Raw genomic sequence first — 26,280 nt, 5'->3', positions numbered from 1 at the left:
ATTAGACTGTTGTTGGCAAATAGTAAAAGTGTAGAGCTAGAAAACGTATTGTGGTTGGCATACTCACTGTAAGTAACCTGGCTGCATTAAAATTTTAAGTTCAATGAAGGAGATTGATTTAATCATCAGAAACTCAAAATTTTATGTTATCTGAACTATTTAAATTATTTAAGTTGATTTGACAAAAGAAAAAATGTGATTACAAGTCATGAAAATATTTTTTTTACGATGCTGTAGCTTAGAAAATTTGGTGTTGAATTGAATGCCAACTGTTTTGGCGAAAATCAAAGCATAGTTTGATACATTCTTAAAGGGATGAAAAAAATGCCCCTAAAAGGAAATGTTATCACCATCTTTATGTAATTCCATACCTGTATGACTTTCTTTCTTCTGTGAAACACACAAAGAATGTTTTGAAGGAACTGTCTGATGCAATGAAAGTTGGTCTACAACAATATTGGACCCCACTGAATTTCATTGAATGAATACAAAAATAATACTCTTCATCATGTTCAACAGAAGAAAGAAATGCATGCATGATGATGAGAATTTTTGGGTGGACTCTCCCTGTAATATCTCTTCTATAACTAAAGTAGAGGCTTGTTGGATTACTATGGTATTTTTGTCAGGAGAAGAATCAGAGAAGCCATTCTCCATTTGATGTCATGTATAGTAGAAACAGATATTTCAACCGACGAATTTTACGAGGTGGCTAATTCGTAACAATTCGTACGACCTCACTCGTATTTTTGCTAAATCTTGCATATTTTACGAATTGGCCAATTCGTATGAATTCGTACAAATCACCTACCTCTGACCCCGCCCCTAAACCTACCCATCACGTGGGTTTAGATAAATCGTACAAATTTGTATGAGTGAGGTTGTATGCATTAGTACGAATTAGCCACTTTTTAATCACTCGTACGAATTGGTCGTGAGAGCGTTGGATAATTTCTTGCAATTTTTCTCTCATACAGCGTTTCATATTTAGGGGATAGAAATAGACCTCGACGTTGATTTGTCGTTTATACAAAAATTTAAATGGACAAACTATATGTCTACATCCATCACCGCTTAGTTTTTTATTGCATCAAATGAAATATTGAAAATACCCTTATTAAGGTCTAGGATTATGATCCTAATCAGCAATGGTGGTACAAACAGAGGATGAGCCACATTATCATGACGTGCATCTGTGAGGATCTTGGATTAGGTTTGTAAACCTTAAACAAGATGTGCAACTTGTAGTCGTGTCTTTGACTTCATTCCATTAGGCTTTACCTGTGTTTGTTTGTACTGTCATAGCTCATAGCAGACACGCGAATCCCTCTGTGATCCGATGCACCTCGCCTTGCCAGGGCTAAATCGTGCCCTATTGGCTGCCGTGTTGCTATGCGTATCGCTATATGTCCTTTCTGGTGAAATGAATCTTTGATACATTGAGCACTCATCAGGGATACACACCAGCCAGCCTATCTGGCATCCTTTCATTCATAAATCATTTAAACACTGGCTGGATTGATTTGCCATTGCAGTGTATGGAAAGCAGGGTATACAGTAGGGGCGGGGCTAAGCGGTGGCAGTTGTGATTGACGGCTGTGTGATGGGACAATCTGACAGCTTAAAAAGTGAGCATTTGGAATGTCACTCTGATTGTGAAGCATGCTCTCTCTTGCCGTCTTTCTGACTGCTGCCTGCTTCTCTCGCCGCAGTGTCTCCCTGTGGACTAAGCAGCATGGACGTCTGTTTTCATGTGGTGCAATGTCTCTCTCTCCTCCCTTGTTCTGAATGGTTTCCATGGTGACAGCTGTGCACAGTGGAAACGGTGCAGGGATGAACTCACATCATCTCACCATTAACCACCTGAACGTATACGCATGCACACAGGGGTCAAGCTTCTTTACACGCAGTGCAGAAAGCTTACACGTAACCACTTGTACTGAAACACATGTTGCCTTAGTCTCTGTTGCTCATTCTGCGTTTTCATTCACACATCTTATTGCTTGTGGTCACAAACACAGATGGTTGTTTACTACAACCAGTACTCGAGACTCGGACTCGACTCGGGCTCGAGACCATATTTTAATGGTCTTGGTCTTGTCATGGACTCGTGTCTATTTGGACTCGGAATTGACTCGTACTCGAACATTTTTTTTTTTAGGACTCGGAATTATTCCCAAGTCCACTCGAGTTCAATTAAAAATATTTTTCATGATTATTAATGTATGTTAATAAAATATTTCTTTCAATTGATTGACACGCCCAGTGATTGGTGATTTTCTAGTGCGCAACTGCGCATGACAAATTGTAATAAAATTACTTTTAACACCACCTACTATGTGGCCTTTTTACCCTAAACTGATCATATTTTTTTAAACTAAGTAAATTCAGTAAAAAAAAAAAAAAAGGATTTCTCTAAGTAAATAAAAGTAAATTAGGTAATCAACCCTCACTGGTCTCGGTCTCGACTCGGACTCGACCGTCTCTGGTCTCGGACTCGACTCGGACTCGACTCTCTATGGACTCGGTCTTGACTCGGACTCGACTCTCTCTGGTCTCGGTGTCGGGTGAGGTGGTCTCGACTACAACACTGACTACAACACACGTGGCTGTGTGGTTAGAAGTTCAATGCCCGAGATTTGACCACTGCAGTGCAGTGGTACAAGAGGTTCTTTCGGACTTTGATTGGTCAAGCTTTTGCAAGCGCCCCGAGACATCCCGTCTCGGACCCCACACTCTGCCAATGCGTAGACGAGGGCACCTGGAACCACAGATCCTTCCTTTACCATTACGGATGTGTGATTTTTCAATGAGATTTACCTTCAAAGAGATTGACTAGAGATTCAACCCTTTTCCGACCCTTAAGGAGCTCCACATTAGAAACATGCCGTGCTCCCAGGCAACGGGCCTGGGCACCATGATCGTTCACAGATGATCTTCGTACAGACTAGTTCAAGCTGTCTTTAAAATGTAGGAAGGGCACAGACCTGATTGTGGACATCTGCATTCAATGATATTGTGTACATGTTGTCCCCATCATGGATGACAATCCCCACGGTTCTGTCAATCTACAATTTCTCCATTACCCTTGCCTCTGGGTGCACTTGATTCTCCTCTGTCAAGTCAACAGGCGAGTGTTAAACGCAGGGATCTGCATCCCTTTACCTCCCACTCAGATCCACCATCTCCCCCCACACACACACACCGTGCCCTCGGAGAAACACACTGATCTAAACAACCAGATGGGTGTTTAAAACCATTAGGTCTCCAAAGATAAACTCGCCAAGCTTGTGAAATGCCAGCAGTGTCTCGGGGCGGTATATATTTGTGATGGTGTGCAGGTACTGCGGGAGGCTGGTAGAGGGGGAGGTGGGCTACACTTATCCGCTGTGATCTTTGAGGAAGTTAAGGGATGGGGGAATGGGGGGAGGCAGCAAATTGCATGGGGCCTGGTAAGGGTACAGGAGTGGGAGTGATCCAGGAAAATCCAATCCAGGACTTTTAAGAGGGTGGCTCCACATTCTCTTTATTTACTCTTAATGTCAGGCATCCCCACCCACCCGATCAGAGCAGCGAGTGCCTTGGGGCAACCTAAGTTGAGAAACAGCAGATGCGTTTTAATGGAGCAAAAGAGGAATATTTTGAGAGATTTCCAAGAGAGGGAAAGAGAGTAGGCGACGGATGGGAAGAGAGCTAATGACGGAATAGAACGGGGAAAGCTTGACGGTGCCCTTATTTTTGAGAACCATCTCCTGTATTGTTTTTGTTTCAATGGCTGTCATTACGGCGAGCAATCCGTCCATACAAAGGCTTGTCAGTCTTTTATTTCACCTTGAGCTGGAGGGCTTTGTGTTTCTTGGCAGTTGGGTGGTTCACAGCAAAAATAAAGCAGAGCAAGTGGCTTATACACCCATTTTTTTCCTTCTCTTTCTCCTCCTTTTGTTCGGTAACAGCATATTGCAACACAGCACTGGTGGTATTGTATCCCGTGATGTCAGCCCCACCCACCAGAAATGTTCAATACCCGTATTGTAAATGTAACATATTCACTTATGCTGTACGTCAGGGCATATCTAACACTGGAGCCTTACTGCATTTCAAGGAGGAAAACAATCTTTTGAGGGAGTTCCTCTTTGAAAGAACAGCACCTGTATTCGGATATCTCGCACTGTATACGTACACACATAGGTGCCAGAGAGGAGAGTGCAGGTCGGGTGACATGTCCCATCATGCCTGGCAACGAAGGGAGGGTGACCCACACATCGCGCTCAGTGTCATTACCGCTGACAGATTCACTCACCACAAGGAGGTTGTCATGAGGGAAGCACTTCCAGACCCACACACACACACACTGTTTATGCTTACAACGTGGTCCTTTGATCTTCTCTAAAGTGAAGGCTTGCACTGCATGGTCAGATGTGTTGGGACATGCCAGTTAACGCCCCCCACCCCCATGTGTACACACACACATATATACAATCCCATCAGCTGAATGATGACATGGCTGTGTGGAGGGTAGAATCATGAGAGGCCCCATGACGAGGTCCTGATACCACAGCAAGTCCTGTGAGTCACTTGTTATGGGATGTAGCCTAATCTAGTGATGTATGTCTCGAAACCGGTTAATTGGTCTCGGTCTTGTCACGGCCTTGACGGTCTTTTGGTCTCGGACCTCTCGGTCTTGTCTAGGTGTCGCTGTCTCAGGCCGACATAGTGGTCGGGGGATTTAGCAATACAATACTACAATATCCGCAACGGGTTGAAGCGCGGGTCCGAGTGAAGACAGTACAGTGTGCGCGAGCCACACGAGAAAACACTGATCACACCGGCAATGAGCACTTTGATCACTTGATTTAAAAAACACATATCATGTACAGTTATTGATGTATTAATATTTAGTAAAACACATATCAGTGACATGATGGGTTTTAACTTCATTCAGTAGATTGTGGGCAACTGCACAACTGACAGATGACTTTGAGCACACCACCAACGGTGTGTGTGTAACCATAGCGACAAAACAACCAACTTTCGGAACCTACACTTAAAATTATAATTTCGCTTTTAAAAATGTGTATGTATTTAAAAGTTGCAGATTGGATTCATTTGGATACTTCGAAATCGGCAGAGATAGACAGGCAATGCAAAACAAAATCTTGCAAGTTATTGCTTAGCTTCAACAACACTAATCTGTTTTTTTGGTCCCGACTTGGTCTGTCTTGGTCTTGGTCTCAATTCCCTTTGGTCTTGGTAGTGTCTTGGTCTCGGTTTAGTCGGTCTTGACTACAAGTCTAGCCTAATCCTCCACTTCCCCCATCATGATTTCATTCTCATAACCATCTTCACATCCTTCTATTTCTGCTAGCACAATCGTGAACTCTTTACCTTTCATTTATGTTGATGGAACATTGCTCTGTGCTTCTATTTTTGGGATCAAGGTACAGTTTCCTTGATGGGTGTTTTTAGATGACAGCATTATTTTGTTGCAGAATGATGTGGGGATCTTTGTTTACAGAATGACATCATGTCAGACAGACGTTGGCCTTGATGTATCTTGCACGATTAGAATGGTGATACGAGTTTGTTTTGAGGAAACCCTTATAAAGACACTTTCGATACTACATCTTGCGTCTCTTATCTAAGCTTTGGTGCCTTGCTGAGAGGGACAACGATACCACATGCAATCACAGGGATTTGAACCCGTAACCCTGTTGCTGTCGGCGTTAATGTTATCTGAGCTTAACACTCACCCTTTGATTGAAGTGGAAATTGTCTGTTCTAAAATATTAATTCTTTAAGTGTATCGTCAATGTTTGTTATTTGAAAATTGCATTCCACATGGGCCCTGACATGACATAACCTGTATATTATGAAGCTCACAATTCATAGGAAACTTGTCAGTATTAGTCACAAGGGATAAGACAGAGGATTGAATGAGTTGTACTGTGATGTGTACTTTATTTGCTGCACATCGTAGAGTTCAGTGCTCTTGAACATCTTTCATTCCAGTGCTGGTGTCATATAAACGTCAGTTCAGCTGTTTTTCCTGTTTAGCTCTATATTCCTCCCTAGTAATATTTTTTGGAGAGGGGGTATAATGGCCTCTGATATTTTCATCTCAAGAATCATGTGACTGGCTTCCAGCCAACCAGTGCCCCAAGCTTTTGGATGGACCCTTTAAAACGGTCCATGTGGGACTGCTAGATGTATACCAGATTTATTCCCATAGCTGTAGTTTAGATTCCTGCACATTTCTTTCTTTTATTTTTTCCTATCTTCATAAAGGAAGCAAGGATGCTTTCTACCTTCCTGTCTGTCTTCCTGTCTTTCCTTATTTCTTTCATTATTCTGTGTCCATCATATCTTTTTGCCTGTCTTCCTTTTTATTAACCTTCCTGTATTTTTCTTTTTTCATTTTTTGTCTGTCTGTATTCTTCATGTGTTTCCGTCTTTTTCATTCTTTCATCCTTCATGTCTGTCCTTCCTTCCTTCCTTCCTTCCTTCCTTCCTTCCTTCCTTCCTTCCTTCCTTCCTTCCTTCCTTCCTTCCTTCCTTCCTTCCTTCCTTCCTTCCCCCTTTCCTATCTATCTATCTATCTATCTATCTATCTATCTATCTATCTATCTATCTATCTATCTATCTATCTATCTATCTATCTATCTATCTATCTATCTATCTATCTATCTATCTATCTATCTATCTATCTATCTGTCTATCTGTCTATCTGTCTGTCTGTCTGTCTGTCTGTCTGTCTGTCTGTCTGTCTGTCTGTCTGTCTGTCTGTCCTTCCCCTTTTCCTATCTATCGATCTATCCATCTATCCTTTTTTCTTAAACTTTTAGTTTTTTACCTTCCTTCCTGGCTGTCTGTTTATCTTCTTCCTGTTTCCTATCTTTCCTTTTTTCCTTTTTTCCTGTCTTTCCATTTTCTTAACCTTACTCTATCTATCTATCTATCTATCTATCTATCTATCTATCTATCTATCTATCTATCTATCTATCTATCTATCTATCTATCTATCTATCTATCTATCTATCTATCTATCTATCTATCTATCTATCTATCTATCTATCTATCTATCTATCTATCTATCTTTTCCTCTTTCTTTCTTTCTTGCTTGCTTTCTTTCTTTCTCCCCCACTCTTGTACCTGCGGCACAGGTATTGGAGGTGTACAGTAACACTGTGGCCTTATTTTTTCTGTGCTCTCAGTTGGTTCCCACTCTGGTTGCGTGTTTACTGCTGGGATTCCTGACAACACTCTAGCTGGGAGAGACAATATCAGGAACGTGTTCTGACTCGTTTACAGTAGAGGATGGAAAACTGGGAGCAAAGCAGTCAGAGAGAGAGAGAACATGAGATGTAGATTGGGACATTGTAGGCTATAAATGGAAAGAGAAAAAGAACAGTAGGATTGTTTTTTGTGTCATGTCATACATAGTGGAATTTTGACCTTTTTTGTTGCCGTGTCACTGAATACTTTTGCCTGGATGAACTCTTTTTTTATCTACATCTGCGGGTGCTAGAGCAGTGTGTGTGGGGGAGAGATCAGACAGGGGTCGGCTTTTACAGACCAGCTGAGGTGTGGATTCTGCAATCTCCTCTCCTGCTGCCCTGAGACTCTGGAAGAGAGGTTGAAAGGGACAGGGCCACAAGGTGCGTGTGAGCTAAGAAAGCTTGATCATCGTGGTTTCTCCAAGCACCAGCTTCAGGGCCTGGAAGACATTTGAAAGATCTGAAAGTTTCAGGCAGGGAACGGTTAATTGCTTGACAGCAATGGGAAATGCCTCCCTTTGCTCCCTCCCTCCCTTTCTTCCCCTCCCCTTCTCTCTCTCTCTCTCTCCCTCTCTCTCTTTTCTACTGTCTTCCCCTCTCTATTTGTGATGTGAGAGAGTGAGTGTATATAGGAGCCCAAACGCTCTGACAAGTTCAGAGTCTCAAGTGCGCCAGTCACACTCCCCATAGGACTATTTGTATTTCCTTTCCATTGTGGATTTACATTTTTCTCTCTTATTTTGGTACTGACACAATGTCAGAAGGTAAGAAGAAGGAACGGCTTGGGAAAAAAAAGGGAGGAAAGAAAGGACGAAAGGAGAGCAAAGATCCTTCACAAGGTAAATGGAAAACATACACAAGTGGCAGAAGGGGGTTCTGGGGTGTGTGAGACATGTGAAAGTATCTCTTCCCTTGTCTTGTCAAAAGCTTGCTGCATATGCTTGTCACACAGGTGGACATCTTAAAGCAGTCAACATGTAGCAGCATATCTAGTCTTTGTGGCATAAGTCTGCAATTGTTGTATTAATGCGTGTTTTGCGTGCAAGGCAGATCCCCATTCAGTTTGGCGTGGTTGATGAACTCCCACTCCTGTTTTCCTATGCTATGAGTGTTGGCGGCTTTTCCCAGCACTCGTCCCTACGCCACTCACCTGGTTTCAGCATTTTGTCGCCTAATGAGTTGCGTTGTTACCGAGATTCAGCCAAATTGTGGGCTGCCTCTCATAGACTTTCATCCCCTCAAGTACTTGTAAAGGGCTTGTTCTTATTTCTGCACTGGTGCTGACTCTCTGCACTTCTGAAAGTGGCTGCCACACAGTTTTCTCCATTTGATCGCACTTCTGGGAGATGGTCGTTGCTGTGAAACCTTTCAAACGTCAAGGCTTAGATTTTCTTGAATGGGGGCTGAAGAGTTTGAGCTCCTTCTCTTTCACTCTGCTCTGCTGCAAGTCACAGCTTGTCACTGCAGTCTGACCCTCAGGTCGAGGAGGGAGACTCAGCAGGAGAGAGGCAAATCACTTATTGCCTGGTCACATACCCCATTATGCTAGTTTATGATGGGATGATTCATGGGATGGAATGGGATCTCCCCCCTGTTCCTAGAAACATTATGGCCATTCAAAGTGGCACATGCCTTATAGTTTTTAGTCAAGTGTATTAGAAAAAATCTTCACTTTATTTTGATGGTCCCTTTAACACATTATGTTGACTAGAAGTAATGTTGCACCTACATGTCTACTAACTCTCATTAGAGTGTTATTAGAATGGTAGGCTTGGGTTTAGAATAAGTTAACATGTAGTTGCAAAGTCACTTTTGGAGGAGCATCACAATAAAGAGTTAGCAGATGTTAAGCAGACAGCCTGTCTAATGAGAGTTAGTTGACATGTAGTTCCAAAGGGACCATTAAAATAAAGGGTTACTTACCCATTTAGCTCTAAATTTAAGTCTATTATAATTTACTCTAAACCTCATCATTTTCATACCTTGAAACACATACTGTACTATTTAGCAGGGCAGTACAACAGGAGGTAATAGATATGGTCAAAGCTGATATTTCCCATCTAACCAATGTGTATTCACTTTAATTTTAATTTGAATTTTGTTTAGTATATTAAAAAATAGATTGTATATTAGGCTGGGATTTGAACCTGGGTTCAAAAAAGGTAATAGGTAAAAGGTAGAAAAAAGGTATGAAAGCTGTCACTAGGGCTGTACCTTTTCAAAAGGTAAACTTTTGTCCATTTTAGGTCCTTATATGTACATTTTAGGTACTAATATTAACATATTAGTACCTAAAATGTACATATTAACACCTAAAATGTACATATTGTAATGTACATTTTAGGTACTAATATGTATAATATGTACATTTTTAGGTGTTAATATGTACATTTTAGGTGCTAATATGTACATTTTAGGTGCTAATATGAACATTTCAGGTGCTAATATGTACAATATGTACATTTTAATATGTGCTAATACTGTATGTATATTTCAGGTGTTAATATGTAGATGTTAGATGCTAATATGTACATTTGAGGTGTTAATATGTACAATATGTACATTTTAGGTCCTAATATGTACATCTTTGGTGCCAATATGTACATTTTAGGTGCTAATATGTACATTTTAGGTCCTAATATGTTCATTTTAGGTGCTAAGTACATTTTAGGTCCTAATATGTACATTTTTGGTGCCAATATGTACATTTTAGGTGCTAATATACTATTAAGGTACCAATATGCACCCTTTAGGTACAAAAGTGCACTTTTTAAAAAGGTACAGCCCCAGTGGATGCTTTTGTACCTTTTTTTCTGAGAGTCTGATAGAATCACCTTGATATTATAATCTTCAATTACAGGACAAGGAGGCTTAGTATTGTGCTGTCTTTCTTTCTCTCTCCTACAACTCCCACACCTTTCATTCATTTGCAGACATGTAAAAGTCTCTCAGTGTCTGATCCCTTCATGATGGTGTTCTGTACCCTGTGTGCCCGAGGCTTGATTTGAGGGGAAATCTGAAAGAGAGAGTATTGTGTTTCTCAGCATTTATGTGGTCTTAATTTCTGACGTTTGACATGCTTGACCTCCCAATACCAATACAGGTGTAATTTAACAGTGTGCTTGTGGTTGTGTAAGATATATCATTGGATAGATGGTGTTTTTGTCTTCTTCTCCTGTCTGCGGCCATAGATATAAGTCAAAGTGTGTGTCGTGGTACAGAAGAACAGTGTCTTAGAGCGATACTAATCACCTGTGCTGTGTCTACGGAAACAAAGCACAGCTGTGAATAAAAAACAACAACAAAAAAACAGAGTGCCTCCTTAGAGAAAAGACATTTGTGTTAACCCTGTGTGTAGTTGTGTTTTTCTGGTTTGGTTTACACTGCACCTTCTTGCTAAATTTATCCCGGTCCATGATTTAGCAGTTCTGAATTTGAAATGTCATGAAAGCGAGATTCTTAACAAAGTAGCATACGCAGTTGATAATTCTGAGAAATGGCGTGCTTTCCTCTGTGATCTATTTAAAAAACAAAACAAGCAAAAGGATTTTAAAATATATACACATTTTGAAGTGATTCATTGTGTTAACATGTGGCTATATTTGGCATACGCACTACGAAACTGATTGCCAAGACCACACATGCATATGGCTTTCTGTCATTGTGTCTAACTGAATCGTTTCTCTCCGAGTGATAAACCACATTTTAGTTTATACTCAAGAATATCTGGAAATTGTTCACTGTTCCTGTATATGTTGATACAGATATTCTGCTCAGTTTTGTACTCTAAAATACATATTGGTTGGATTTTATTTGGTCTGTTGTATAACTGTGGCTAGATAGGAACTGTTGAGACTTGACTGTTCACATGATTTTGATGGTCTCTTTAGATTTTTTGTGATAATTTTCCAGACGTACTTATCTTGTTTGTATTAATAAGTGTTTGAATAAGGAAGAGGAAACTATTAAGGGGTTTTCGTGTGATGAATATGGTATTTACATGTCATACCTATTTTGGATATTATAGCAGTGTGTGGAATCCTATCTGATTGGCAACACGCGAGTGGCGCATTGGCCGTGGCTCTTCATGATGGCTGAATCACTCAAAGTTGTGTGAGAGAGAGCACGGCATCTCCTCGGGCTATAGATATTTACTGTTCCTCAAAAACAGGCTTTGCTTTCAGCAAACATGCATGCGTGTGAATTGTTTGTGGGTGAGACTGAGAGGTGAAACATACTACTTGTTTAAAAGGTATATCCCCATGTGAAGAAATATAGTGGAGTTAGGAGGGTATATCCTCATGACAGAATTTTTTGCATTTGTTTATTTTTTGCATTCAGAAGTGTTTCCATTTCCAGAGTGGATGAGGAAGTGTTTCAGGATCATGTTCTTTAACAACTTTAACTAAGTTATAATGTAAGCCTTCTGTCAAAATATTTCAGATTATTTTTTTAAATCTTATGTTTGGCAAATGAAGGGCCAATTTATGAAATTATTTCATCCTTTTTTTGTGTGGTATTTCAGTCGAAAAACAACTAACCACGAAATATAATAATTCACATAATTCAATGAAGTAATTGTCATTTTAGCAGAAAAAAAATGTTTACTTTTTTAATACAAAACTCTCTATAGAAAGCACTATTTGATTGGTGCAATAAATGTCACACTATTACCAACTGCAGAAAACATACACTAAATGAAATCTTATTATATTTTTTATATTTTCGGTTGATTTTTTTTCCTGCAGCGATGGAGGACAGCATTATATACAGCATTTCAAAGCACATATTCAGTGTGGATCACAGTGGTGGATGAATGCTGTATAGTCCCAATAAAGTATGCCAGATTGAGGTAGTGTGCTGCATCATCAGTACTCGGACCTGTCATGCAGTATATATTCAACACAACATTTTTGCATAAAATATTTACATAGGACTGAAATAGGCACTCAAACAACTGACAGTTCCTTCTTAGTCATTTCCCCTCAGAATATTTATTCAGCATTTTAATTTTTGCATTGTTACATCAAAAGAAAAGTAAGCAGCCAAATTCCATTGCACAAGCACATTTGCATTTTTGCCCCCGTTGTGAAATATTTCTTGATGAACCAGGTTCATGGCTATACTTGCCATACCAAGCATGTTTGCTTAAATGCAGCTGAGGTTGCGAATCTATTTTAAATGTTGTTTCATTTACTCACTTTGCCTAAAAACTTAGAAAGAGAGAAAACTGTACAGTTGATTATAGAAAAATAAAATGTACAATTTACAAAAATGTAAACGTTTAGATCTCGCAATTCTGAAAAAAAAGTCAATTCTGACTTTATAACTTGACAAAAGAAGTCAGAATTGCAAGATATAAACTCGAAATTCAGAATCACAAGTTTATACCTCACAATTCTGACATTATAACTCGCAATTGCGAGTTTGTATCTTTCAATTGTGTGAATAAAGTCAGAATTGTGAGATCAAGAGTTGCATTTATCTTTTAGGCCTATTTTTTTTTCCTTTCCACATAATTCATTGAAATGGAATTGTTGTTTTACAAAAATCAAATCGATTGCAATAAAAAGTACTCTTATTAAATCTGCTGCAGCAGACTCTAAAATAATGCTAAAATAAAGTCCCAGTTAAGCAGGGTTGCCATGTCTGTGCAACAAAAGTAACCCAATGGCCAGTCAAAAGTAGCCCACAAATAACCCAATGCAATTTTCTCCATCAGCCAGCTGAATTCTTCACTGAATTTGTATGTCTTGGGGTCATTTTTGGGGTGCTGAGACTGATGAACTCAGAGTAAAGCCCACTAATATCTAATCGTTTCTCCTCCTGATATCCTTCTTTATTGCTTTAAAATATATAATTCTGTGCAGAATTCAAATGGGTCCAATTCGTTTTTGTGGTCTGCGCCAACGTTCTTATGATCCGCTCTCTAATATTGTATCTCCAGCCCGTTCTCATCCCAAGGCATCATCTAACTGACGCTTTTGACCATGCGTCAACATCCGACGCACATGGCAGCGTCAATGAGTGGTCTAACCCTAACCCTACCCCAGACCTAAACCTACCCACGTCATCTAACTGACGCTAAAGGTTGCCATATGCGTCGGATTTAGAGGCATGGTCAAAAGCGTCAGTTAGATGACGCCCTTGGATGAGAATGCGTTGGTATCTCTTGCCCAGAACAGACTGTGTGCGCGTTGCGGCGTTTCGGGTGACAATCCAGACTTAATTTGCTCCAATGGAAAGCATATTTACACTGTCTAAATCATTCCCTATCCCCTATATAGGGCACTATGTGCCATTCCAACCCGATCTCACGGCAATTCTTGCGAGTTTTACGGATTCGTACACTGAGTTCGTATGAATTAGTACGAATCAGCCACTTTTTAATCACTCGTACGAATTCCTACGAATTGGTTGTGAGATAGCGTTGCAATGTAGAAAATACATTGATTTGACGATTTTAGCCTAAGCTTCAGCATTCATTTATAATGTAGGGGGCTGGACGTTTCTGATTCTAGAGAGAATTTGATTGTACAGAAAATCTGATTATTTTTTGAATGCTTGTATCTTCTAGATATGAATTTTGTCATGGGCTGTGTCCGAAATCTTCCACTACTCACTATATAGTGGACTATATAGTGAGCTCGCCATTTTGTGGTGCTCTCCGAATGTATAGTGATGATTATTATAGCCTATATAGTCCACTCAATGTATCCCAGAATGCATTTTGAAAAGTAGTGTACAACCGATGGTCGTTAACCCAAGCCCTGCATTCCATCACGCATTGCGCTGATCGAAAAAAAATGGTGGACGGCAACAAGGGAGCAGCGCGACAATACAAATTTGTCAAACAAATGTAAGTTATGATCTGTCTCGTTTTAACTTATGATATGTAGTAGTTTTAGAATTTTGTCAGACATGTATAAATTGTTTGTAAGCACTCGTTTAAATAGCGCGACGGCAATGATGTAATCAACGGCGCCGAGAGACGATCGAGTAGTGTCCGAAAGTGGTGTTTCTATTATGCTGGTGAGTGCTCTACTCCCTACCCCCTACATAGTGGAGATTTCAGACATAGCCATGGTTTTGGAGCACATTCGCTTATAGATATCATTAACGCCAACATAACATGTTCCTACTAAAACGGAAAAAACGTCAATTTTGATTTCATGGCGACTTGGTAAAAATCCAGCGAATTATTTTGTGTTGTCACTCTCAACAGGAGCACAACAGCCACTGACACAAATAACACACACATGCCACACACCTCACCTCCAGCATAATTCTGCACCCCTGACAGCTATTTCGTGAGGAATTTTCTTGGAATACTTAAACTTATGTATCCAAACAAGATATGTGTCATAACACGAAAGTGAAAATAAACACTCGGTTCCTTGGAAACAACGGGAAGGTGAAAGAACTGGGATTTGTGCCATGGCTATATAGCAAAGATTGTATGGTTATACCTTTTTTTTTTTTTCATAATCCTTCCCGTTCTCCTGACTGCAGAATTATTCCGGCAACTTAAACTGAGCTTTGGCACTGTCCCTCAGGTTATGCATTTCCAAGCCGTTTCTGAATTACAGACAGGGCCACCGAGACCATGTCACGTGTCTAGTAAAGGTGTGACAGTTGTGTTAAAGCTCTAATGAAATACGTTACCTGAGGGGTGGTATGGAGAAATAATCGTCATGCTCAAGAAGCGCAAACAAACATTCCCGCCACAGTAGCAGTAGCCGTATTGCTGTTAAATGAGCAATAAACTCTATCATAACTCTTATTATTTAGTCTGGGTAGTGCTTTATTCTTTCGTAAATTGAGACATGATTATGCGTGATGTATCTCGTGCACATGTGGCATTAGTTATGGCTTGCCATTTAAGGGTGATTTGACAGTTTTCAGCGCCTAGTTTAATAAACCACATACTTCTGTTTGATCTTCTTTATGAGTTTGAATAGTCTAGAATGACTCTGTCATGGAGTATGACTACATAAAGCTCTGAGTATTACTCTGGAGTCGGGAAAACATGGAACGTACAAATCAGACGCCCCACCCTTCTTATCTGAACACGGGCAAGTATCACCCTGCATGTACAAAAGCAACTCGGAACAAGATGCCTCATGTTAGTAATTCTCCATAGAACCCTCACATACATGTCATAGCCTTAAACGCAACCTTCTTGATCCCCAATGCACCCTACTTAGCCAGTATGCAAAAAAAGTCTCAGTGACAGATGTTGGGCAGCATGTAATGCAAGACACACTTATTCGGCATACATTCATCATAGGATGTGTTGCACAACACTGTCACTCCAAAGGCATGCTGAGTAATGATGCAGGTGCCCTGAGTTTGGGGTGAGAAAGATACAATTGAAAAAAGAAAAAAAAGAAAAGAACAGACTGTTTCTTACTCATCCAGCTTCGCCGTGAATGATAAAATCAGTTCGGGTTACAGAAAGGCTCAGATAGCAGCGCTTTTAGGTTGTTTTTCATGTGACGTTGTGTTGGGTATCATAAAATCAAATTCCTACGAAGTTTTTTTTTTTCTGAGCCAGTGTTGATGTTTGTTTCTTTATTATACATCTCTTTTCTGTTTAATTAATTGGAATGCGTATTGTATTCAAGGGGTTTTCAGGCGATTAAACAGTATTGCAGTGTGTTTAAAGGGATAGTTCACATTGAAATGAATTTTTGGTATGTTTTAGCTTACCTCAAGGGCATCCAAGATGTAGGTGTCTTTGTTTTCGCAGTATTTTCAATTTTGACATTTTTAGGTCAAACCGTTCCTGTCTATCAGTCATATAATGGAGGTCTATGGTCACCACCTCAAAGAGCATGCACAGAGAAGTTTACACGAAGGGAAAACGCAGATATTTCCCTGCGGATTGGCCTCTCGTTTACACGAAAACCCAGTTTTTATCACAGAAAACGATTATTTCTAAATTATTTCGATTACGATGATGATGGATAACGATTATTTCTCCGGCCAAAGTGGAGATTTCTGAAAATGCCGGTTATGTGTTGTCGTGCGAACTGGGAAAAACAGCGTTTTAGGTTCTCTCTTGTCGATTCCGAGGATTCTGATTGGCTTGCATGGCTTTATCCTTAACCCCTACACTGCCACCAATAGGTTTGGCATAGCTATGATGGCGCTCGATGGCGCATTTATGCGGGTGTGTGAACGATGTTATTTTTGAAAACGGAGAGGGGGAAAATATTCGTTTTGCTAAATACCCGGCTTTGTGTAAACGTGGCCTAACACACGAAACAAGCGGTTTGTGTGAGAAAACGAACAGTGTTTATATCGTTTTTACCTTTTGTTACCACAAGTGATCTGAGGGCGCGGGCACTTTGTGGCTGTGGTAATGTACAAAACCTACATCTTGGATGTCCTTGAGGTAAGCTAAAACATACCAAAAATGAATTTCAAAGTGAACTATCCCTTTAAATATTTGTCTAAAGAATTGCGTTGCTGGTGCACTGTATCTCATCGGTCTATTGGCCTCTAATGGGTAACTACAGCAGTGAGCATTAAATGGTGTGGAGCAGAACTACGTCGGACACTTGGTGGTTTTTCTGAGAGAATGCACATCACTAGAGGCTGTCACGGGAAACCTGAGATGTTATTCGACTGACAGTACAATCCAAACATTGTGCCAGAGACTGTCATGTTACTTTGAGGTACACAACATCAGAACAGACTGCACCATTCAGACATGAAAGCAGACGTTTGGATATAACGTCTGCCTTTACTGGGACGGGGAATTGGGACAGTTGTTCCAAAATTAGGGTGACTGCTGATTATTTTAGAAACCACTGTCAAGATTGTAATTGATGTTAATGCTTGTGTATTCTCATCTGTTCATTTTTTTTATGCTTGCCACCTTTTGCAATAATAGCTGAAGACTTTAGGCATCGTGTGCGTTGTCAAGTCATGAAAGAGGCAGCCATTGTAAAAGTGTATTTGGATTATATGGATTCACTTTGAGGAGGCCCAGAGAGATGCACGGACTCCTGCCCCAGCCTTGGGGCAGCATGCGCCCTTCTCTCATCCTGGACAGTAGGGCACAGCCAAAGAGCATCACCCAGTTCTGCCCTTCAGTTGTGGAGCCGCAACTCTTTGAAGCCGCATGATTGCTGTCTGAGACTTCATTAATCCCATAATGCATTTCCTGAGTGACTATGCATGGTAGCGTCTGGGCATGTGGCGGCCCACATGTAGCAACTTCATCTCCTCTCAGTGATGTTGTCCTCCGTTTCGTTGGTGTTTCGACTGTTGTCTGAGATCGAGTGCCTCTTTAGGATTTACGAAGGAGCTGTCAACATTGGCTTGTTGCATAATTTCTAAAGACGTGTAAAAGACAAACTAAATCTCTCAGCTTAATTCCAATTTATTCTTGTTCCAGGTGCTTTTTTACACAGCTTTTATTGAAGATCATTGACTTCTTGGGATTATGTCTGGGACTGGATGCATTTTGTTGATTTAAATAAGGTTTCCTTCATATTAGGAAGGTAATCGTACACTCTAAAAAATGTTGGGTTGTTTTAATCCAATTTTGGGTCAAATATGGACAAACCCTAGCCTGGTTCAACCAGACTCTAGAACATTTCATTTGTACATACAGTCTGGCCTCTCTCCATTGAGAAACGTTTACTTCCTTGTAGGCGGGTTCGATATTAAAGTTGAAAATAACACATTCTCATCCCAAGAAGTCATATAACTGACGTCTTGGGACGTCTTTTGAACATACGTCAACATCCGCCTTTTTAGGGTACCCTTAAACGTTGGTTACATGACGATCCCGATACAACTGACGCTTTACCTTTAACGTCGGTTAGGTGACGGGGTAGGTTTAGGTCTGGGGTAGGGTTAGGATCCGATAACGTCATCTAACCGACGTTTAAGGGTACCCTAAAAAGGCGGATGTTGATGTATGGTCAAAAGACGTCCCAAGACGTCAGTTATATGACGTCTTGGGATGAGACTGCGCTGTTCAAAACTATTAGATCTGCCCAGAGTCACTCATGATCTGCCATAGCCAATCGCTAACGTGTGGTCGTGAGTGACGTATGTCACGCGCCGAAACGGCTGGAAACAACAAGTTCGAATGATCAGAGGATTATGTTTACAATAGGATTTCAGTCAACGAGAGCTGCAGGTTTTGTTAATCTAGGAACAATTATTAATTCGAAATGTATATTTGACACGAAGGACAGTGATGTATTCATTTAACGGTTGAAGCTGTGTCTAATCATCACAAATACGCCGCTGTGGTCATTTCTGATCTGCCGCGAATGCTGCACAGTGAATGATCAGTCTGTCTCTATCTGCAGATGTGTAATAAACAACAATTTTTCATATTACGTCTTATTGTTTCTTAATTACCTTAATTATGGTGTTCAAAGTATGTGTTTGTACATTTTTAAATGGCATTTAGTTTTTTTTATTAAAACAAATTAACCATTGCCATCTAAAACTGAAAATCAAATATAGTCTTCAAAAGTATGGGTTTTCACATTTTTATTTATGACAATTATTTTTTTTTAAAAATCACAACCAATTTGATTGATTTACAACATGTAAAACTGACACACCAACCTCTTGCACGAGTACACAAAGGGGCTCAAAATGTTCTATTCATCACAAGAATCAGTAAATTTACTGTTGGGAATCTGAGCGACTGACATGACTCCTGAGCGGATCTTCAACAATAGTTTAGCAGCCAGGACTCGGGGCTTCCGAACAGCAGGCTAAACTGTCCGTCCAAAATGTCATGGTCATCGTGCACGAGCTGACCAGCACAAACTTCCAACCTTTCTGCCTCCTTCACTTCCCAAACAGCAAACTGACATTGAATCAACGTGGAAACGACGTCTCTCATGACATTGAAACAACGTTGATCTGACATTGTTTTGCTCATCGAATTAACGTTGAATCAACGTCAGACGCGGCATTCTTCAAAGCTAAACTAAAATCGATCAATTGGTTTGCTTTCCTAACGTTGAAACAACGTTGATTTCAAGTTGATTTTCCGTTAGTTTTGAAGAATGACGTTGGTTCAACGTTAATTCGATGAGCAAAACAATGTCAGGTCAACATTGTTTCGATGTCATGGTTCCACGTTGATTCAATGTCAGTTTGCTATCTGGGTTGGTCCTCCGTTGTGCAACAAGAGGTGAGACGATAACAATCCGGCTTTAAATTCTGTATATTCGGCAGTTTCTTTTCCAACAACGGACCGAATAGCTTTTCTCACGTCTTTCTCCGGTGCCATTACTGACTCAAACTGACGCGCTACATCAACGTCATCATTCTCAGCCACTCCCTCTATTCGCTGATTGGTCCTACAAAAAATTCATTTCTGGAAACCTAAGGATACACAGCAGTTCCAGGCGTAGAAGGAAAATGAAATTGAGCGGAAATGCGTAGGAGGGCGCAGCCAGGCTAGACAAACCCAGCCATTGGGTTACATTTTTAAATAAAATTTTAACCCAATGTTTGAGTTTGTCCATATATGACCCAAAATTGGGTTAAAACAAGCCAGCATTTTTTAGAGTGTAAGTAAAATACTGTTGATTAGCTATGCTAAAAACAAAGCTAACTTAAGCTTAATTTTAATCAGAGCAATGTTTGGGGACAAAACAATGCATGATCAAACTGATAAACAGCTGTAAACTAGAATACACACTAATTTTATGTAACCAAGTTGAAAACATAGAAATTAAAGTTGAATTAGTAGTGTCGCTAACATAGTTAGCTACTCACCAAAACTTGAATCACATTGTTGTTTTAGCATGTTCCCATATGTTGTGAAGTGCAGCTCAGAATGTGTGGTTGTGTGTTGTAATTGTGCTGCATTGATCTCTGAGAGGCGAGAGAGCTCAGCGCTGGACTGCCTCACACTGCCAGTGTCTCTGGTGACATCATCTGGCCAGCTATGAGACTTTTCTGGATTTTTCTCTCTCTCTGCGTCCCTTCCTTTAATTTCTGCTCCATCACTGCATCAACCCCATTGGTGTTATAAATGAGAAAGTGCTGTAACACAATATTCTTTCTTTCTGTTGTTCAGCTGTTGCTCCTACACTGAAGCATATGAGGAATCCTGTGTTGGTGGACGAAGGAAGCAAGCTGATAGTGAAGTGTGAGGCCTCCGGAAACCCCACCCCGGAGTACAAGTGGTACAAAGATGGCGCTGAACTGAAGAAGAGCAAAGAGATCAGAATAAGGAACGGCAAGTGAGTCAGCATGTCCACTAGCCCACACCAGCAGAAGCCAACCTCCCGTTCTAGACGTATATCAGAAGTTCTCAGACTGGATTGTGACCTTTTCATGATGAGACAAGAGCTTACTTTGGGCAGTGTACTAGATACTGCCTGTGCTCTTGCAATTTAAGTGAAGTGTTTCAGCATGCATGTCTATTATATTGTTAATATCACAATTAAACAAATGGTTCACAAGAAATGAAATTATTACAACATTATTAATTTAAAATGATCTTAGCTAGTTTAAGTTGGTCGTGATCTTATAGCCCTCAGCCCGTAAGTTCATTTTCGGAAACACAGTTTAAGATATTTTAGATTTTAGATTTCGAGAGTTTTCTGTCCCTCCATTTGAAAATGTATGTTCGGTATACTGTCCTTGTCCAGAAAGGAAATAAAGACATCAAAGTAGTCCAAGTGACATCAGTGGGTTAGTTTGAATGTTTTGAAGCATCGGAAATACGTTTTGGTCCTAAGATAACAAAATCTATGACTTTATTAAACGTTGTATTTCTTTATTAACATTCAAACTAACCCACTGATGTCACATGGACTACTTTGATGATGTCTTTATTTCCTTTCTGGACAAGGACAGTATACCGTACATACATTTTCAATGGAGGGACGGAAAACTCTCGGACTAAATCTAAAATATCTTAAAGGAGTGGTTAACTTTAAAAAAAAAAAAAAAAAAACTTATGATGATAATTTGCTGACCCCCATGTCATCCAAGATGTCCATGTCATTCTTTCTTCAGTCGAAAAGATATTAAGGTTTTTGATGAAAACATTCCAGGATTTTTCTCCATATAATGGACTTTACTGGCACTTTACTCGTTCATCAAAAATGAACAAATGAACAAATCTTTTTCTGAGGCAATTCGTTCATTTCGTTCGTTGAATGAAACAAATGACTCGAAAAAAGATTCGTTCATTTTGATAAATGAGTTCGAACAGGAGAGTCACGAACGCACATCACAGAACAGAGCAAGGCGACCATTTGAGCTTATAAAACTTAAACTTAGTTTTTTTTCTTAAATGAGCGATCATTTCGCTTCATAAAACCCTTATTCATCATCTGGAATTGTTTAAAGCCCTTTGAACAGTTTGCAGTTTGTACTGAAAGTGTCTTTTGGACCTTGAACAGTTTGGTTACCATGCATTAAAATGCATTATATGGAGAAAAATCCTGGAATGTTTTCATCAAAAAACCTTAATTTCTTTTCGACTGAAGAAAGACAGACATGGATATCTCGGATGACATGGGGGTGAGTAAATTATCAGAAAAAGTTCTTTTAAAAGTGAACTACTCCTTTAAACTGTGTTTTTAAGATGAATGGAGGTCTTAAGGGCTTGGAACGACATACGGGTGAGTCATTAATGACATAATTTTCATTTTTGGGTGAATCAAGCTCATGTCATTCCAAAATGATATAATGGCACAAAAAAATTTCACAAATAAAAATAAATCATAATGATAAAAAATATTATTATAATAATAATACATTCATATAATTTAACAAAAAAAAGTAGACAATTTTCAAATTTGTAATAAAAAAAAAATACAGTATATTTATAGTGACTGAAGTAATCTTTGAAGTATTATCATCAAAGCTTCAAGGCTGCATTCTGGAACACAATATTTTTAGTGAATAGTCTTCATGCAACGCTTTTGTCTAATTTCTAAAGACATGGATAGCATCACACAATTAATATGGAGTACACATTTATGATCCTTTATGGTGCTTTTTGTCCCAATCCTTGTTCCTTCTTCCAATCCAATTTTGTGCCAATCTTTTTCCTGGAGATTTACCTGCCTGTAGAGTCCAGAATCCGAGATCGCTCCCTATACCCATAAATAGGGCGTTTTTTGAGGGGACAGCCATTTGTAGTGGCGTTCGAAACCATAGTGGACGTTTTTGAGTGCACTTACATTGCATTGCAATAACGATTGTACAAACGATGTACACTCAACGGCCATCCGAATTCACTCACTCCTTGTCATTCACTCCTTCAAGTGAACAGTATTAGTGGACTAACGTAGGGAATAGTAAATGAGGGTTTAGATTTCGGATTCAGCCCAGATCTAACCCTGATCAAACACGCCTCTCTGTAATTTTGAAGTGATCCTAAAGATCTTAATTAGCTGCTTCAGTTGTGTTTGATCAGGGTTGGAGCTGAACTTTGCATGAAGGTAAGGTACCTCCTGGAACAGGATTGGGCAGCTCTGTTATATAATATGAATATGATGGAGTTGTGCGACGATTCTTCAAAAATACCTACTTTTTGGGTTCAATAAACAATATAAAGGTTTGGAATGATGTGAAAGTGAGTAAATGATTTCAGAGAGATCTAGGCATTGTATGTGATTGGCTTGAAATGATCTACTGATACGACATCATAAATACACGATTAATGGGTAAAGGAGATTTTTGTTTAACTTAAAGGATTCATTGCTCAATTGTTTAACTTAAATGATTCATTGCTCAAGTTTTCACAAATAAAATCTGCGTTACACCAATGTGAAGCTCCCTTAATAAACCAGAACACTGGGATTTTCAGAGTGTCATATGGATCTCTTTTGTCTCTGTTTATAAAACTTAATTTATACTGAGTTTTTTTTTTTTTTCTGGAGAGTTTCTCCCTCTTCCATATGTATAGTGGAAATCCTTGACTCTTTCCTGTGTGTCTTCTTCTTGAAGGAAAAACTCCAAAGTTCAGATCGGCAGAGCAAAGCTGGAGGATTCTGGGAATTACACATGTGTAGCAGAGAATACTCTGGGGAAGGAAAACGGCACCAGTACAGTGCACGTACAAAGCAGTAAGTACAAACTTTTGTTTAAAGTAGTGGATCAGCATGGTGTACAACAGAGACAGTGTCTTTGCTGATGGGCTGCCAAAAATATATATTTCTGACAATGTGTCGTGATGAGAGATGAAGACGTGTACGTGAAGATGGGTAAAATCCTCAAGAAAAGAAGAAGGTGTGTTTGTATGTTTACGTCAGGCTTTTGCGCAAATCTGTAAAGTGCATAGTTGGCTCCTTCCAAGATGGTATCTCACCCCTGATAGAAAATCTAGTTTCTAATCTGGGATTTGGAACATAATTATTACTTTCTAGCTGGCCTATAAAATGTGTTTTAGGTGGTCGAGTACCCATAGTGTTCTCAAAACCAGATTGACCACCTAAACTCGGTTTGAACAACTGATGTCGGGTTTGTAGCTGATCCACGATGGTCTACTAGCCTATAGACTTGCTAAAAACCAGCTACTATCCGAAGGTGGTCAAGATCATGTTCCAAAAACTCAGTTAACCCTTTCACATATGAGTATTCCAACTGACCCCCCAGCGTGAGATTTTCCAAGGCAACCGTTATTTAGAACTTGCCACTTTAATGTTTCCATGGTGACGCGTCATCAGTGGTGGAATGTAACGAAGTACAAATACTTCGTTACTTTACTTAAGTACATTTTTCACGTATCTTTACTTTACTTAAGTAGAATAAATAGTGCCTACTTTTTACTTTTACTTCGTTACATTTTGCAGCAATTATTATACTTTCTACTCCGCTACATTTCTACAAGTTCTGTTACATTTTCGTTACATTTTCTGATCAGTTTTTCCCCTGCCAAAACGTAATCTGACCGTCCATTCGTTGCACGTTTGTCTCGTCAGTGACGTTTGGTTGCCATAGATACAGTATATCAACCCGGTCACACGCAGTGTGTTTATCGTACAACTAATACGCGAAAATTTGTTTTTACGTGCATAGGAAACACACCGTGTGTAATATATGCTTGGTTAGGATTATGGCAAGCCAAGAGGTTCAGAATTACACCATAAATTAATCTCGTTTATTGCCAGACATAGTTATTAACATATAGTGGATAAGCATGATGTGTGTATATTGCCTAATTGCAAGCTTGTTTCAGAAATGGTGGCAACATTTTTTTTTCCATGATTATTGAACATCATTATAGGAGTATTAGGTTGAATGAGTTAGAATTAAATGTTTTATTAATCATAAAAAAAAAAAAATAAAGAGAATAAATTGTTATGCAAGTACTTTTACTTTTAATACTTAAAGTACATTTAAAATAAGGTACTTTTTACTTTTTACTTAAGTATCGTTGTCATTGTGTTACCTCTACTTTTACTAAAGTAAATATTTATCTGGTTATTTGTACTTTTACTTAAGTACTGAGATTCAGTACTTCCTCCACCACTGCGCGTCATTGCTTGTCGCGCTCCAGGGACCAGCCAAGACTGATCACACCGGTGTGATCGTACATTTGAAAGTACACTTTTCGTACACTCTGCTGTCCCCCTACAGGTTGGAAGCTGAATTGTCCATTACCGCTGTCGTAAATAATTTAGCCTACAGTCGCTCGCTGTTTGTCCGTAACTGGCTTTGGAATCAACAATGGCCACAGACAATTTGAGGAAGTGGTGGGGGAAGTGACGTATGCCGTAAAGCAGTCGAATTTTGTAGTTCTTTTTGTGCTCCGGTTACTACCCGAAGTTACATAGTGCAAATAAAAGCGAAAATAAACGTCATTTAACCTATTGTAAGTCGATGTACCATCACAAGGGTCTTGGAAATATATTATGGAGGTTGAAAAACTACATAGTGTTCCTTTAAGCTGGATTTTGCTGCAGAAATGAAACACATTTTGAAGTTGCGTGTGGAGGTTTACAGCAGCAGGAGGGTTGGGAGAGGTGCGTGCATACGTGTGTTTGTGTATGTTTCACTCTGATTGTTTGTCGGCATGTCAGGCGCCCCAGAACAAGTCTCACAGTGTCACGGCAGCCAACTTGCGCACACACACACACACGGATACGAGGAAGGTGGAGGCAAGACCAAGCTTATCGGTGGTGGTGTGGCCCCAGGCTCGGGGAGGGGCCTGCCCCCAAGACAATCCTCAAAAAGTGAAGAGAAAAGAGAGTGCAACATAGATCAACAACCTGAATGAGGCCACCATCAGTGAAGCACTCAAGTTCACAGGGGTGAAACATAAATCTAGCAGCTTAGGAAATACCTTCACCTGATTGTACGATACGCCGTTTTCCCAGCCCCCTACATTCTGACGGTGCAGAAAAGGGCGATTCTAGGATTTCTGTCTCAGGGGAGGTCGTGCTCCACCTGAGCAGGGGCTGATGTAAGGGATATTCCTTGCCTTAAGTGCAAGAGGTCACAAGTTCAACTGATCGTTTTAGTACAAACGGTAGATGCATATCTACTGCCTCAGAGTAAACAATAAAAAAAGATAATTCTGGTAATAAATAATTACAATTGTCACATTTACAAGAAAGAAAGTTGCATTTATGAGAAACAAAGTCACAATTGTGAGACACATAGTGAGATATAATGCGGAATGGCGAGACATGAAGCCACATTATGAGAAATAATGTCGCAATTATGGGTAACGCTTTACAATAAGGTCGCATTAGTTAATGTTAGTTAATGCATTAAAGGTGCAGTAAGCGCTCTTGATATTTGAAATCACCACAAACACGGCAGGAGTACACCCATTTTTATGCCTCCACCCCCACGTTCACGTACACGCAACACAGGCAACAGGGTGTGATCTCATTAGTAATTGAAAGCAATACGTGTTTCTATGATAATTCTGGTTGAATATCTAATCGTTATTTAGCTTCTCTACTCATTCCTTACAGCTCCCTACGTAACCCGATTGTTGAACATATTAAAAATGTGACAAGATTAATGGGTTGTAGCGATA

The 26,280-nt window shown here is 39.7% G+C and overlaps 1 protein-coding gene across 13 annotated transcripts in view; it reads left to right on the top strand.

Annotated features, from left to right (window-relative positions):
* The window catches only part of nrg2a (neuregulin 2a), a 116,731-nt gene that overhangs the window by 39,984 nt on the left and 50,467 nt on the right, over positions 1-26,280 (top strand). For 11 of the 13 annotated variants that reach the window (XM_089123723.1, XM_089123724.1, XM_089123718.1 and 8 more), the window contains exons 2-3: positions 20,347-20,512; positions 23,238-23,356. In XM_089123723.1, coding sequence (XP_088979849.1) covers positions 20,347-20,512; positions 23,238-23,356 — 285 coding nt within the window. Of the gene's footprint in view, positions 1-7,884; positions 8,114-20,346; positions 20,513-23,237; positions 23,357-26,280 lie in introns of those variants that run through there. The other 2 variants (XM_089123721.1, XM_089123722.1) reach the window with 2 other exon arrangements.

This window comes from Pimephales promelas, chromosome 19, assembly GCF_988280905.1.
Source record: "Pimephales promelas chromosome 19, fPimPro1.hap1.1, whole genome shotgun sequence".
Taxonomy (NCBI): Eukaryota; Metazoa; Chordata; class Actinopteri; order Cypriniformes; family Leuciscidae; genus Pimephales; species Pimephales promelas.
This window is presented reverse-complemented; position numbering and strand designations above follow the sequence as displayed.